This window comes from Mesocricetus auratus, unplaced genomic scaffold (genome assembly GCF_017639785.1).
Source record: "Mesocricetus auratus isolate SY011 unplaced genomic scaffold, BCM_Maur_2.0 Super-Scaffold_4256, whole genome shotgun sequence".
In the NCBI taxonomy this organism is placed as follows: Eukaryota; Metazoa; Chordata; class Mammalia; order Rodentia; family Cricetidae; genus Mesocricetus; species Mesocricetus auratus.
Window position 1 is genome coordinate 20,676,586 of NW_024429182.1, and position 16,630 is coordinate 20,693,215.

The window sequence follows — 16,630 nt, forward strand, 5'->3', positions numbered from 1 at the left end:
CCGAGTGCTGGGATTAAAGGCGTGCGCCACCACCGCCCGGCAAACCCGGTATTGTTTTAGCAATCTAATTCAGTTCTTGTCGCTTTTGCTTCAGCGATTCTCAGGAGTTGTGAATGGAACTGACATCTTTAGCAATCCGTAGTGAGTGTAATTGACCATCTTAGGTGGTCAGTGAAGAAACCCCAAACCGTGCAAACACTCCAGCGTCGATTAAGTTGATGTTGGAGCTGGAATGTGAGTGACAGACGCCCTATCAATTGTATTTGAAAGTGTTTGGTGGACCACCACAAAAGTAGATGGTCCCCCGACTTTCCAGAGCATAGCTATAGAACGGCTTCAATATTTAAACAGAAATCATGAGCCCGCACCCCTTACTTTGAATATTTTGTTTAGAAAGAGGGATGGTGATGAGGGGCTACGACAAATGATGAATGCTCACCGCAGGAGCGGGCTGAGCGCGCTGGCATTTGCATACATCCAGGAAGAACTGCGGACCTGCGTGAGACAGGGCTAATGCCTTGAGAAAGCAGGGATTCGGGAACTGATGGCTGCAAAGGGGAAACGTACAAGTGAAAGCTGGCGGAGCCCAGCCTCGCCCCGTGCAGTTCAGGAAGAAGCTACTAGCAGTGGAGAAGGACATGCCAGGCTAAAATTTCCATGTCATTTATGGTATTTACATAGTACCAACGTCCTCAGTTTCCAATTCATGACTGCTAAGCAGGCTTATGGTGATAATTTGGCTTCCAAATGTTTTAGAGTCCAGGCCTTTCTTAACCTCTTCAGAAAAGAGGGCCAAGGACTGTACTTGCTGTGTGATTCTGTAATAAAAAGGCTGTCCTACAGTCTCTCCTTTGAAGACGTTGTTTACAGAGAGATATTTGTTCAGAAAACATGTATTTTCTAGACTTAGATGGCTCATTATAAGATTCAATATTCATTTTTGTTGATGTCTGTATATGTCTCTGGTGGCCTTAGATTATACATTCCTAAGAGGCAAATTTAAGTTTTACTATTTGTAACAAAAAATAAATGACCCAGAGACTGATATTGGGGTTTAAGCTTCAAATTGAATATCAGAAAAGCAAAGCAGCTGGCCACTGGCTTCTTAACTCTACCTCAGGCTGAATGGGCTGATCCTGTCTCCACGAGCTCTCACCAAGCCTCAGACTGCTCTTCTGAGACCTTGCTTCTGTCTTATATACTTCCCTAATGTTGGGATTAAAGGAATGAGCTATAATTCTCTTTTAGACTGATTCACTCTTGTGTAGATCTGGGTGGCCTTGGATTCACAGAGATCCGTCTGCCTCTTAATTCTGAGTCCTAGGATTAAAAGTGTGTACCACCTCCTAGTTTCTGGCTGCTGGAATAGGATTAAAGGTGTGTATCACCACTTCGTGATCTCCATAACTTGAAACTCACTTTGCTTTTCTAAATCCTCAAGTCAAGCTTCAATAAATCATAAATGATAAATCACAGCTGGGCGGTGGTGGCGCATGCCTTTAATCCCAGCACTCGGGAGGCAGAGGCAGGTGGATCTCTGTGAGTTCAAGGCCAGCCTGGTCTACAGAGCGAGTTCCAGAACAGCCTCCAAAACAATACGGAGAAACCCTGTCTTGAAAAACTAAAAAAAAAAAAAAAATCATAATAATGAAGGTGGGCATTGTTTTATGATATGGGGAGCTATTCGAAGGCTTGAGGGGGGAAGTAAGTGATCAGTATCTATCTGGTAGATAGTTGTGCCAGACAGAGGGAACGACAAACAGGGAAGGGCTCTCAGGAGAAAACACACCTGGAAGGACAATGGAGGACAGTCTGTGTCTTGGGTAAAGATGCACCAAACCTAGGAAGTGACCAGCAAAGGTATAAAAGAGGGCAAGGCACCCACACAGCCCAGAGTGGGAACTAGAGTCGGGTTGCAGCCAAAGGCACAGTGGTTTGGCACGCTATGAGGGTGAGAGCAGATTCTCTGCAGGGTCTTTGTAACTCTGGGAACTTTAGGCACTGGAAGTCGCCGTGCTCTCACAGCACAGACACTAACATCAGAACACACAGAGGGAATTATTCACAAAGTTTTCTACACTTGATGTGTGTTTATCCAGTGTTGTGTGCTGAGTACTAGGGATAGCGTCAGCCGAACAGTGCTTGCCCAGCATACCTGAGACCTTGGCTTCAAACTGTAGTACCACAAAAACAAAACACTGAAAACCAAATACATAAAATGCATTTAAATGTTAAAATAAACTTAATTGAAAAGTTAAATTCTTTTTAATTAAAAAGAAAAAAACTTAAATAAATGCATGCAAAAGGCAAAACATTGAAACAGTATAAAATAGTGCATAATAACAGGCAGGTCCCTTTCTCCATGGATGCCACTTCTTTCCAGGGGCACCTCTTCCAGAGACACCTCTTCCCAGAGACACCACTACTGCTGTGTCTTTTGTTGTCCCTTCCCAGAAATACAGTTCTTTGTATCAACGCATGAATGTGACCCCCCTGCGTCATTTTGTGTGTAAAATGGTACTTTGCTCCATGGTATATTGTGCACTTTGTTTTGGTCTAGTGAACATTCAGGTTTCTTCTCAGGCTCCACTGAATTCTTTTGGGTACAAAGCACTAGGAGCCAGAAGCCCTTGACCCTGTTCTTGATTTGTTTCCTTGGTACAAATTTAGACCTGTGTACTATTTAAGGCACTGGGACTACTATTCACACCCAATCTCTACTACTACAACACCTTCATCTCCCACTTAGTCTGTATAAGTTCATTAACTGGTCTTAATGCATTGACACCTGTCATCTTTCTCTAAAATATTTGACACTGGGCAGTTGGAGAGGTTGAGGAGATAGAACACACCTGTAGTGAACTTGATATAGAAGATCCTAATGATGTTTCCAAACCACTATGATGTAGAATGTTAAGGATAGTTTTTATGCTATTCTCAAAAATAGGAACCAAAATTTGCATATATTTACAATATGTAATTTACCAGTGAGTGCTCCAAAATTAAAATTTGACATATGTTTTTTACTTCTGGTTAAAATGAACATAGATTGTTATTATCTACCTGAGTGGGCTATAGGAGAGCCACTGTTCAAGCATTCTGGATATACGTGTGAAGGCGTGCTGGGCTGGAGAATATGACTTGGTAAACTGAGTAAAGTAGATTGCCCTTCTGAATGTGGGTAGTGCTCATCCAGTCAGCTGGAAGTTAGAATTAAAAGACTACCCTCCCTCAAGGGAGTAAGAGGGATTTACTCTTGCTTAATTTCTTTAAGCTGGGACATGGATCTTTTCTGGCCCTTGGACTCAAACTGAAACAGGCTTTTCTTACATCTGGAGCCTTTCAGACTAGAACATGACCTCAGAGTTCCCTCTGAGGAATTTTTACCTGGAATTGTACCAGAATGAGCATCAAAGGTACCCATGTCTCATTAGTACTGACAGCATTCTGTAAGGGCAAGCTGTCACTCAACAGAGAATCGAGGTTGCCTGGGAGGTCTTTGAAAACAATGCTGCTTTCCTCTCAGTGGTTCTGATTCAGGAAGTCATGGGTGGATCTGGGAATCTCTGCTCTTAATAAGCCTCTCAGGATGGCTCTGATGAGACCTCCATGATTGAGCCGCAGTGACCTTCGGGAACCGGCCATCAATGCTTCTTTTCCAGAATGAGATCTACTGTATAAACTGTGGTTCACAAAGCAGCCAAACTGCCAAGGGTCTCCCAGAAGAGGTGTGTTGGTATGGAGGTATCTAGACAACTCCTCAAAGCCTACGGAGGGATGCTAATGTGGTTTCCATAGTTCCCAACTCTACTCAGGAATCCAAATTATGCCCAGCACTGGTGAACTTGAAAATAAGCAGCAGAATCTCCAGATGACAGGAAAACTTGGATCTAGAGAGCATAGTACTCTTTGCCTTTTCCCTTCTTCCCTTTCACTGACATCGGGCTAAGGAAGCCAAATAGACCCACACAGATAATATGTTGTTGGGGTATGGATGAATGTACACCGCTAAAGCAAATTCTGTCTGGGGAAATTCAGAAGAGTGAACTCCAGTCTGGTAGACAGCATCAATGACTGACTGGACATCTGTGTAGGGCATCTGGATGGGAAATCCTGTGACCTAGATAAGGTTAGAACAACACAAAGGCACATTACAGTCCAGAAAGATCACAGAAGTCTTAACAATAAATTGCTCTTGTGAGTGACTACAATATTCTAGATATAGTGTTAAATAAGCCACAGATAACTGAATGAGGTGAGTTCTGTCATCATCCCCACTCTACAGACAGGGTAGACAGAAACAATCTGTACAGCTGACATAGAACGAACGTGGACCCTCCAGATAGCAAACTGCTAACAACAATCTTGTTCACATTGAGTCTCTACTGTGTGATAACATTAAGGGAATGTGGATCTAAGTAACGTTACATAATAGTTCACACATGACAACCATGAACCCTTCACTCAGCCTTCCATTGCTTCCCTCTCATTCTTAAGTCTGCTCACATGCCTTTTCCATGTGCACTGTCCTTTCTCTTGCTCACCTAAAGAGATTTCATCATTATTTTCTGATCTGCCTCTAGCCGGTGACTTCTGTGAATGCAATTGATTGTATCCTTACTGTTTACTACCATAATTCCAACATTTAGCCTGGGTCCCGGCACATAACAGAAACTGTTTAGCATTTAGTAAGCATTAGATGTTGAGTTCAATACTAAGAATAAACTCACACCGGGCGGTGGTGGCGCACACCTTTACTCCCAGCACTCAGGAGGCAGAGGCAGGCAGATCTCTGTGAGCTCAAGGCCGGGCTGGACCGACAGCCTCCAAAACAATACAGAGAAACCCTGTCTCATAAAACCAAAAAAAAAAAAAAAAAGAAAGAAAGAAAGAAAGAAAAAAAAAAAGAAAAAAGAAAAAAAAAGAATAAACTCACTTAATCCTTACTATGTTCACAAAACAGACAACTATGCTTACTCCTGTTATCCAATGGGATAAAAGGTATAGCTGGGTTAGATGATTTCACCTAGGTTGAAACCAGTGAATGGTCAAAATAGGATCTGACTACAGGCTGCAGGGCTCAATCTTGGCCCAAGTATTGCCTACTATGCATTATTAGTCTGATATTTTTACATAGAAACTCCAAGCCTTAAACCATGGCTTATATTTAACTTATTTTATTTATCTCTTTAATCCCAAATTCTATTTAAAACAAAGAAAAATAAAAACAACCTCTTCCTAATTCTTGAATGGATAGTACCCGCAGACCCCTCCCTGACTGCTGGGATCTCCTGGGAGACATCTAGCTTCCTGGATGGTAGAGGGAGAGGATCTCGCTCTTGGAAAACTGGGCTTTCTAAGAACTCAGTGAACCAGTTGATAGAAGACAGGTGGGGTTATGTGAAGGAACGCCATGCTTGACTAAGGAAGGAAGGGAGACTAGCAAGTGTCCACCTTATTTGTTTTTGGACTTGCTGAATTTGAGATGCCTTTTCATTCTCCAGGGAGGCGTCAGTGCTCTGACAGTGGTAAAGGGTGAGGTTGGGTGTCAAGGTTCAGGCTGGGCATAAAGTTAGCAGTAATTTGCATCCAGAGATAACTGAAGTTTCCTGTACTTCTCTTGCCCAGAAGCAATGACTCGAATCCAATATGTTACTAGAGATCATTTCTCAGTTTCCTAGTTTCAGAGTGGACATCTCTTTTCAAAGTTTATGGTCATAAAATATACAGTTCTGAGAAAAATGCCATGCTTGTAATGTTAATTATATCACAACTTTTCTATAAGTAAATAGAATCCAGGCTGAAGGGCTTAATCTTGACCTAATTATTGTCTACTATGCATTATTAATCTGATATTTTTACATAGAACTGCAAGCCTTAAACCTTGGCTTATACTTAGCTATATTTTATTTATCTCTTTTATCCCAAATTCTATTAAAACCAAGACAAATAAGAACAACTTCCTCTTTATTCCTGGTTGAGTGGCACCTGCAGACCCTTCCCTAACACCTAACAGATCTCATCTTTGTCTCCTGGGAGACATCTAGTCCCCTGGATGGTGGAACGAGAGGTTCTCATTCTTTGGATTTTCAATGCCTTTGTCTTTGGTGACAGAGATAGGTAGGTTGCTGTTATTTGCCAGTTAACAATAGGTAAAATCAAATGTTATTTGCACATTAAATCATATACAAACCCAATAAAACTGTAGCAGCCTTTCTAACTCACTGTCTTCAAATGAGGCAAAACTTCCCGTGTAAAACTCTAACTTAGGAAGGATTTGTCGCAAAACAGAAGTGCACTGCCGATTCCATCGCGTTGGGTGCTTAGGTCGCCATTCCATCATTTTACATTTCAGTGTCCTTTCCATCCTATGGTAAGAATGCAAAGATAACTCCTTTGACAAACTGTGATTCGCTTAGTAAATGTCACAAGAACTTTGTCACTTCACGAATGAGAAAGAATCCTGAGATGTAGGAGGGAAGCAGGCATTTACAGTGAGGGGTGCCAGTTATGATTCACACTGATCGATCAAGTAGGGAGAGGTATGCTCTTATTGGCTAGGCAAGGCCAGAAGCTTTCATATATAGCCAGAAATTAAATCTGCTAAGAGTATCTCTTCCAGATACCCAGCATTTGACAGCACCTATCATGTGATGACTGGCTGACATTTTACCCATCCTTTGCAAAGGGCATAGTGTTTCCAGGGAATTGCCTTTTTAAAAAATCAGCTATCTGGTCGGGCGTTGGTAGTGACGCCTTTAATCCCAGCACTCGGGAGGCAGAGGCAGGCGGATCTCTGTGAGTTTGAGGCCAGCCTGATCTACAGAGCGAGTTCCAGGACAGCCTCCAAAACAATACAGAGAAACCCTGTCTCGGAAAAAAAAAATCAGATATCTGGTCTAGGGTGTTAGCAGAAGTGGGATTATTAGTTTATTTAGTTCAGGATGTGGACTTTGGAGGAAGGAAGTCAAGGGACTAAATATGGTGGTCACTCCCACCCACCCACCCACCCACACTAGAATGTCATTCCACAGGAGCAGAGATTTAGATCAGCCCTGTAATGGTGCCTGGTGGAAACTTACTGGGAAAAGGGAGAAGGGTGTAAGTTGGTTCACTGGTCCTGTGAGGGAGATGACCTTGTGGGGTTGAATCTATAGGTTGCCACAGAGAAGCTACTGGGAGTCTCTTCTCAATTGAGTTTACAGTGCAACTCCTGAGTTTATGGTATGTTGGCTGAAGTGCTGGTGCATCTCAATGGGGGCTGGCATCAGAGTGCTTCACCTTCTGATAATGATGCAAGTGGAGTCTGCACCCCTAGAGCCTGTAGTATAAGCAGTTCTGGAAGCAATTCTGATGCAAGCTAGTGAGGAACCCTTTCCCTACTGCACTTACTGCTTTCTAGACAACTGGGAAACGGGGGCTGGAGAGATGGCTCAACAGTTAAGAGCACTGGGTGCTCTTCCCGAAGACCCAGGTTCAGTTCCTAGCTCCCACATGTCAGCTCACAACCATCTGTGACTCCAGTTTCAGGGGAGCTGAAATTCTCTTTGGCTTGGCCTCTGTGGGCACCAGATATGCATGTAGTAAACACCTATACACATAAAATATTAATAATGGATTTTTAATCTCAAAAAGGGGGTAGTAATGACTGGGGACAGAGTAAGCTTATATACTATCAAGAAAAGGAAGTGAAAAGATGACTTTGGTCACACTGTTTTGATTGGCTGACAGCGGGTTGCATGCCAGCCTGCTGTGTGAGTGTGAGCCCGTGCAGGAAGTCGGATTCAGAAGCTACTGAGACATGTGGAGTAGGAGTAAAGCCTTCTATACAGTCTATGACCCATTTGGGGGAACATCCAGGATTGACAGTGTTCTCAAGTGTTTGTGCTATCCAACTGAGATGTTTTCACCACAAGCAAGGTCATGGCCATTAACCTTCATATCCTTCTACAAGGTGTTGGCTTTTGCTTTATTTTGGCCATAGACTTATCAACTATGTACACTGAGAATGTTTCATCCATGGTCTACGATGCCCAGAGTTAACATAGACTGCCCTTTCAAGGGATTCTTTAGCTGGGAGAGAGAGGGAGCATTTGTCATGCTAGCGTCAAGAGATTGTGGTTCAGTAGGACTAGCTGTTGGAATCTCCCTTCTCATGTTTCTGTTGCTGAGTCTAATGGGCACTTTGAGAGGCTGGGTTAAATGACTAGGAGGTGGCGGACACACAGTGAGTGGGCGGGAGGACACACAGTGTGGGTGGAGGACACACAGTGTGGGTGGAGGACACACAGTGGGTGGGAGGACACAGTGTGGGTGGAGGACACACAGTGGGAGGACACACAGTGGGAGGACACACAGTGGGGGAGGACACACAGTGGGTGGACACACAGTGGGTGGAGGACACACAGTGGGTGGAGGACACACAGTGGGTGGAGGACACAGTACCTGCTCTTCAGATCTTCTACCATGCCTTTATTAGTATCACAGTAAACTATTTCTTCAGGCTGGAATGTAGACAGCTCAAAGTTAGGACATCCTAGAGACCACCTTTAGATCCCAGTCATCCCTGAAGTCCTGAGACAGAAAACTGGACCAAACTAGTCTCTCAGGGTAAAAGCAATCTCATTCAAACAAAGATCATACATTTTCTTTGATTTCCACACTACTTACTCAGCATGGGAGCAGGGATATAAAAGACACCTTTCATGGGTAAGACATTTGTTATTCTCATTTCTTCTTTGGACAAGCATCTGGCATGCTTATTGATCTCACAACACTGGTCTCTTATGCTTATGGAGACTTTGGCAAAGTTACATAATGAAACTTTGTTCTCATTCTCAGTTGCTTTGATGATTAGAGCAAGGACAATAGTTGGGCCTACTTCTTTGAAGTCTTAGAATGATTTTAAAATAAGGCAGTACCTGTAAAGCCTAGCTGTAGGAGGAAAACAGATGCCGCCATTAACCATGTGACTATTAGAGGTGCACACAGATGAGGTAATAAAAGAGCGGTTTACCGCACCACTAACCACACCCACTTTAGGCATGACTAAAGACGTATACGGACGGATGTAGGCGGTGAACTACATCACTAGCCAGGCCCACTTTTGGGCATGGCTAGGGGCGTTACGGAGGAAGATATAAAAGACTGAACCAGGGAAGTCTCGGTCTCTTTTTCCGGCTTTCGGCTTCCAGTTCGGCAGCTGAAAACTACTCGGCTCATCTGGGTTACTTGTTTGGTCTCTTGTGAGTAATTTCTACAATAAATACTTATTTTTACTTTCAGTAAGTGTGCCGTTTATCGTTGCAGCATCACCTAGCATTTATGAAATGCTCAATAAATACCAGATCATAGTGTTACTCTTCGGACATGGTTTATAACCATCCTTTTCTGGGTCTGTATTTCGTGTAGCTGGCAGGAACCAATTCCTTGTGTCTATATGAACCTGCATATGTGTGTACACTTAAACACACGGAGAATCCACTTCCCCCTCTGTCTCCAAACCTTAGCTCCACTCCACACCTCTAACCTTCCGTAGGGAGCAGGGTTCTTCATGTTTGCTCATTTCCTGTCCTGGGTTGGGCTTACCTCTCAAGTTCCTGCCTAACCCAGCTCTACCTTCCTCGTGAGGTTCACTAGAGCTGTTTTAAGGGGTTGGGTTTCCTACTTTGGTCATTCTGAACTGCGGAACAGAGGCAGCTGGAGGGATAGGGACATCCCAGAGTGGAATGAAAGTTGTGCAAAAAGGAAACAACACTTGATAGGTCTCTTAGCTCCCTAACTGGCCCCAGACCCAACCCCAGACATGTGAAGTTGTTAAAAGTGCAAGTTCTCAGCTCTTCTATCATGCCCAATGAATCAGAAACTCATTTGCTTTAACAAGTCTCCAGGAGACCGACTGGAGAGAGATACAACCCATGGTAGTGCTTGCCTTCCATGCACAAAGCCCTGGGTTCAGTTCCAAGCACCATAAAAAGGTAAGAGATACACAAGTCCAACAATCACAGAAGCTTTTGAAAACCTGCATTTGATTATGGTCTCCCGTGGTGATGTTGGCTTCTGACTTCTCTGAAGATTAAGGTTCAAGTCCCTATCAACATTTTGCTTCTCCCTAGATCCATCTCTGCACATGTAGCAACCAAGATTCTGGAAGCTCCTGGAAAGACACTTTTTGGCCACTGCAGGTTGTGCTGCTAGCTGTCCCTTGGAGGCCATTCTTTTCCCTGAATTCCAAGGAGGCAAGTTCTGCTCACTTAGCTTGTCACTCACTCTCCTGAAACCCCTGAGCTGTCTTCCCTCCTCCTGCTGTGAGCTCCCCAAACAGAATCAAACAAACAAAACCACCCCCATACCTTTATGACTTCTACAGCAGCACTCATCACTAGCATGGGCTAGTGCTTGGGGTTAGCTGCTTGTTTTCCTCCTTGAAAACATAAGATCAAAGAATAGGGACGCATCTTTCACTTTGTGGCAGCTACATCTAACACAACACCAACAGGAAACCACTACATACCACCTGGCTGGGCACGAAATAACTAAACAGACAAAAACAAAACAAACAAAACACAAGCCTTGGAACAGATTATTCTCTCTCTAGGAGGCAGCAGTGCTGCAGACTCAACTAGAGAGTGCTAGAGGAAGCATGGACGGTAGAGACTGTACATGTGGTTTGCTCAAGAAAGATAAGCACATTTCCCTTTTTAAAAAATGGTACTTCAAACAGGAAGTACAAAAATACATACATATACTTGATCTATGTGGAGACTGTGTAGAAGAATGTACAAGGAACTGGTGGACGATAATTATTTCTTAGGAGATGGGGAAAAAAGACTTTGAAGGTGGAAAAAATTCTCTATTCCTTGGTATTCTTGACTTCGGCCCCTGTAACTACATACTCCTTTTAATACTATGAGTTGCCTTGAATTCACAGACAAGCACAGAGAATGATGTAAAGAATACATACCTAACATGTGACCACTTAAGCTATATATAACCATTGTATTCTTCTATATTTGTTTAGATTTTTACTCATTAGTTTTACTTTATTTATTTATCTATTTTCTTAGCAGTACTGAGAATTGAGCCCAGGGCCTCATGCATGATAGGCAAATACTCTTCACTAAGCTACACCCCGAGCCCTTACTGTAGATTTTTTAAAAAAGAACAAAAATAAGAGAGCGCTCCATGTATAGACAGTTATCAGCTATTGCTCCAGTGTCTGCTTGAATGCTGATACTCCCTGTCGTGATGGTAATGGACTAAGCCCCCAATTAAATGCATTCTCTTGTAATAGTTGCCTCGGTCATGTGTCTCTTCAAAGCAATAGAACAGTGACTAAGACAGAAATTAGTACCAGGATAGAGGGATATTGTGGTGACAGGCTTAATCATGTTGTTTTGTGGAGGGATTTTGGAACTCTGGGCTAGAAAAGCCACTGAGTGTTGGGAGCTCAGTGGGCTACTCTATAGGAGCTTAGAAAGACAGCGTGTTGAAAGCAATGTAGATGAGAAGGGAGGCTTCCGAGGGAAGCCAAGACTACCAGGCCATTTGTGTGAAGAATCTATGGTGTCTGGTCAGCTGGGGCTGAAGAACCGGCTGCCATGAAGCAGGGGCCAGCATCACTGATGTGAACTGTCCTGGGAAGTGTTTCTTCAGAGTCAGCACATGTGTATTCTCTGCTCTCTCTGTCCCTCGATGTTACTGCTTTCCAGTACTGTTCTTCACACCCCCTCCAGTCTAAAGGTGACCTCCCATCTGAATTTGGTATTAGCATTCCTATAAATACCTTTCCAAATCTATTGTATATGCAAATGTGTATATGGATATATACAAAAGTACTATATTTATTTTTTTCAAACTTAAGTAGTTTTATACTTGGTGCATTATTTCACATACTCTTTATTTTTCTTTTTTCTTCTTTTTTTTTTTGGTTTTTTTTTTTTTTTTTTTTTTTGGTTTTTTTGAGACAGGGTTTCTCTGTGACTTTGGAGGCTGTCCTGGAACTATCTGTTGTATAGATCAGGCTGGTCTCAAACTCACAGAGATCTCCCTGCGTCTGCCTCCCGAGTGCTGGGACTAAAGGTGTGCGCCACCAACGCCAGGCTATTTTTCTTTACATCACACTTTTTATATCCATTCTTGTTGATATGCATGGCTCTACGTCATCACTTCTCAACCTTGGCTGGAAATTGGGATTGGAACCTGGAAGCCTGAAAAACTACCGGTAGGCAGATTCACCCACACATTCTAAGGTAACACACACACACACAGATTGAGAGCTTCTGCAAACTGATTCAAACACTTTTCCAGTGCTGTGGAAGAATGCATTGTATGATTATTTCACAACTCACAGACCAATTTTCTAATTGTGAACTGTTTCTAATTCCTTGCTATTTCGTTCTATTCATCTATGCCATTGATTCTCTGCTGACCGATGGGGTTTTCTCCCGTGCATGTTCTCCCGGGCACATAGCTAGAGGGTTAAATGAGTGGATCACAAGCTGAACATGTTCAACCTCATCACATTACCAGGCAGTTACACTGCCCCCATTTCTCTGCTTGGTACGATGCCACATCTTTTCTTCTTGTTATATTTCCCTGATTATAAGTGAAGCTGCACATTTGTATTTCTGCTTCTATGAACTGTCTTTTGCACATTATTCTATTCCTCCCCCCTTTTCTCCTCACTGCCGGCTCCGTTTTCTCTTGGCTCAAGGCTCCTAGGTTGTGGACTTTGTAATTGCCTTCACTCTGCCACTCCATAGTCCTTCATCCAGGAAGTGCTACTGATCACAGCACAGGTCTGCTGGCCACAGCAGTTAGACCCTGGGTCAGTTCTGGTCCCCGGGCTCCTGGACAGCAGAGCTGTTTCTTCTCATCTTTTTCTAAAGTAAGGAGAAGCAGTTGCTCCATCGCAGTCCTTGCTTCAGAGGGGATGGATGCCTGCCTAGCACCTCTTGATGAAACGGTTTTAGACCTTGCTGCCAGCCTTGGTTCAGCCCCACTCACTTGGTACTATTTCTGCCCTGTTTTCATTCCACAAGGTAACTACTATGGTTTGGAGTCCAGAGAAACACTTATCAGTCTTTACACTTGATCATCACCAGATGTAATAACCTACTGCGCCATGTTGAGCAATAAATGCAGTATTTCTGATGGGGAAAGATGACATTTTTTTCTCAAGTTCTTTTTTTAAATGCAGATATAGGAAAGGGGTCAAATTAACCCAAGGCAATCTGGACGGCAGAGAAGATTCATTTTGGGTGACATCGCTGAGGAAGTCAACAACTAGAGGCTGCCACAACTAACAAAGATTAGAAGCAATGGCAACTCATGCAGACAGACTTGTGAGAGTGTTTACCTGCACACTTTGGGCTTTTATCCCCTGAAAGTCTTTTGGCAGCAACTGTTTCCAGAAGCTTTCTTTTGAATAGTCAAAATGTACGGCCATTGGTGTATTATTTTGTTGAATATTAAACCAGACCTATAAAAACATTAGCAAAAGGTCAGTGTAAGCCCATGGGAACACAAGACCATATTGGGTAAGAATGGTACAAATGCTGTTGGGCATATACCCAAAGGAGGCACATTCACACCACAAGGACATTTGCTCAACTATGTTCACAGCAACATTATTTGTAATATCCAGATCTTGGAAACAACCTAGATACCCCTCAACTGAATAATGGATAAAGAAAATGTGGTATTTACACAATGGAGTACTACTCAACGGTAAGAAACAATGACATCCTAAAATTTTCAGGCAAATGGACAGAACTAGAAAAAAACCAAAACAAGCAAGCAGAAAAAAAAACCCCACCATTCTGAATGAAGTAACCCAAAACCAGAAAGACACATAAGGCAAAAGATACCCAGCCTACAATCCATAACCCCAGAGAAGCTTGAACCCTCTTCTAGAAACAGGTGGAAGCAGATGCAGAAATCCACAACTAAGCAATGAACCAATCTCCTGGAATATAATCGAAGTTAGGGAGGAACCATAATATGAACAAAGGATTCAAGACAATGATGGGGGAAACCCATGGAATCAGCTGACCCAAGCTAATGAGAAATCACTGACTCAGGTCTAACAAATGGGGAACCTGCATAACACAGAACTAGAATCCCTTAATATAGGTGACAATGGTGTGACTGGGACAATATATGAAGCCACTGGCAGTGGGTTCAAGATCTAACACTAATGCACAAACTGACTTAGTGGAGTCCATCCTATATGGAGAGATACCTTGTCCAGCCTAGACACAAGGGTGGGGGTGGAGAGGTGCCTTGGTCCTGCCTCAAGGAGATGATGGAACAGACTTAGTAGACTTCCTAGGGGAGGCCTTACCCTCTCCGAGGAACAGATTGGGGGCGGGTGTTGGGGAAGCAGGAGGAGAGGAGGGCAGGAAGAAAGGAGAGAGGGGTAACTGGGATTGGAATGTAAAAAGATAAATTAATAAAAAAAGAAAAGAAAAAATGGTGCAAATGTTCCAACCTGGTACTCAGTCAAGTGGCAGAAGCCAGGGGAGGCCTGAGGGAGGAGTGGATTCCAGAGTGCTACAAGGACAGCATTAGCTTGGTAGAGCCATCAAGAAGCCCTACAGACTGACTTAAAGATGGCCTGATCTCTGACCCCACAGGCTCCTGAGTACCACCACTGCAAAGTTCCTGGGTTATTCTAATGTGTGCTCTGCATGATGTGAAGATAACTCAAAAGATCTCCTTCAAATACTTACATTTCTATCATTGAACAGACAATCCACACTTTGCAAGGGGCAAAATGGGTCAAACTGTTTATGACATTGCCCTGTTGATGGATTCCAAAGCAAAGACTCTCCAGTTTCTTGGGTCAGTACATAAGCCACATGCCCCTGCAGAAGGAAAATGGTTCAGTCATCTTTGCTGTATTTGTTGGCTACCTTCTATATAATTATTCTGAGATTTAAAAAAAAATTTAGGGAGAGGGTTTAAAAACCTAGCAGCAAAAACAGAACAAACAAGAAACTCTGAAAAAACAAAAAGCCCAAATCAAGAAAGTTCCAGAAATCCTTAGACCCAGATACTATGAATATTTAAATTTAGAAAAGAAGTGACACCATTGGAGGTTCTGTAGGGTACACTGATGGCAAAAAAAAAAAAAAAAAATGTTACTCTAACAAAACCAATATACTCTGATGACTCTCTAACTGTCCTAAAGCATTTTGTGACAGCATCACTTTTGTCTAATTTATCCAACCGACTATGGGAACTCACTTTGATTATAATACACTTGGAGACTAGGACTAGGCAGTATAGGGGAAGATAAACCGCCTAAGGCTAAGGGAATCATTAAATGAATTTAAAATCCACTAAACTAAAATTGAAAGCTAGACTTGGAACTAGAAGCTAAAGTATACAGGGAGGCAGTCTAATGAATCAGAAGCCCTGGGCTCAGTGGGTAAAGACATTTGTCAGGCAAGGCTAGTGACCTGAGTTCCGTCCTGGGAACTCATGTCAGTGCAGGGGCAACCCCACAGAGTTCTCCTCTAACCTTCACGGGTGCACCTTGGCATGCTGACCCCCCATGTACACACTAATAATAATAAATACGTACTTAGAAAAGATACTGAGAGTTAGTTCTGGGGCCAGTGAGGAGGCTCAGCAGATAAAAGCCTGCTGGCCTCATCCCAGGAGCCTTTGCGAAGGCGGAAGGAGAAAACACCCTACAGTCTTCCCATGAACGTCTCGTGGGTGCCATGTGCCTCCTCAATAATAAGTACAATTGTGGGCTGGAGAGATGGCTCAGAGGTTAAGAGCACTGACTGCTCTTCCAGAGGTCATGAGTTCAATTCCCAGCAACCACATGGTGGGTCACAACCATCTGTAATGAGATCTGGTACCCTCTTCTGATGTGTACATGGAGGCAGGGTGTTGTATTCTAAATAAATAAATCTTAAAAAAAATAAAAATAAAGTAAAAAAAAATAAGTACAATTGTACTTTTTTTCAAAAACAGTTATTTTGCTGCATATGTAGTATCATTTTAGTGTTGACACTTTCTCAGTAAAAGTAGATAATTCAAATAATTGTTTAGGCTAAGATTCACATTGATTTTCTTTTTAATTCACTCTCAATTCTGGGAGGGTGGAATGTTTATTTCTCCCCTCTTTAAGGAGAAACCAGAGTTTGCGGGGGCTATGGTGATGGGGAGAGGCAGGATTCCATCTGAGATTAGGACCCGAGAGACAAGCAAAGCTGAGCTCAGACCAAGTAAAGCTGCTGGGTGTTAACACTAGTCCCGATCCCAGCCAGGCTCAGCACTGCTCTGTGTTGTGAACCCTGGTGTTAACACTAGTCCCGATCCCAGCCAGGCTCAGCACTGCTCTGTGTTGTGAACCCTGGTGTCCCTAGACTCTGGTCCAGAGCTCTTGTTCCTCACCATGCCTCCCCATAGTGAGAGGGGGCTTCACCCCTACCACAGACCTGAGGTGAAACCAGCCTGCTAAGGAGTTCCTTCCCCATACGAATAAATGTATTTATTAAGATCTAGTTGTGTGAGCCTAGCCTTTAACGGCTGAGCCATCTCTTGTGAGGTGCACTCTCACCCTGAACTCTTGGGGAAGGGTCTAGGCCCTGCCCTATATGAAATGACA

The 16,630-nt window shown here is 43.2% G+C and overlaps 1 protein-coding gene across 1 annotated transcript in view; it reads right to left on the reverse strand.

Moving 5' to 3' along the window:
• Window positions 1-2,246: 2,246 nt before the first annotated feature.
• The window catches only part of Cc2d2b (coiled-coil and C2 domain containing 2B), an 85,248-nt gene continuing 70,864 nt past the window's right edge, over window positions 2,247-16,630 (reverse strand). The window contains exons 32-36 of the mRNA XM_040744676.1: window positions 14,736-14,870; window positions 13,361-13,483; window positions 8,446-8,504; window positions 6,194-6,368; window positions 2,247-4,120 (exon numbers count right to left, since the gene is read on the reverse strand). Coding sequence (XP_040600610.1) covers window positions 3,932-4,120; window positions 6,194-6,368; window positions 8,446-8,504; window positions 13,361-13,483; window positions 14,736-14,870 — 681 coding nt within the window. The 3' untranslated portion in view covers window positions 2,247-3,931. The remainder of the gene's footprint in view (window positions 4,121-6,193; window positions 6,369-8,445; window positions 8,505-13,360; window positions 13,484-14,735; window positions 14,871-16,630) is intronic.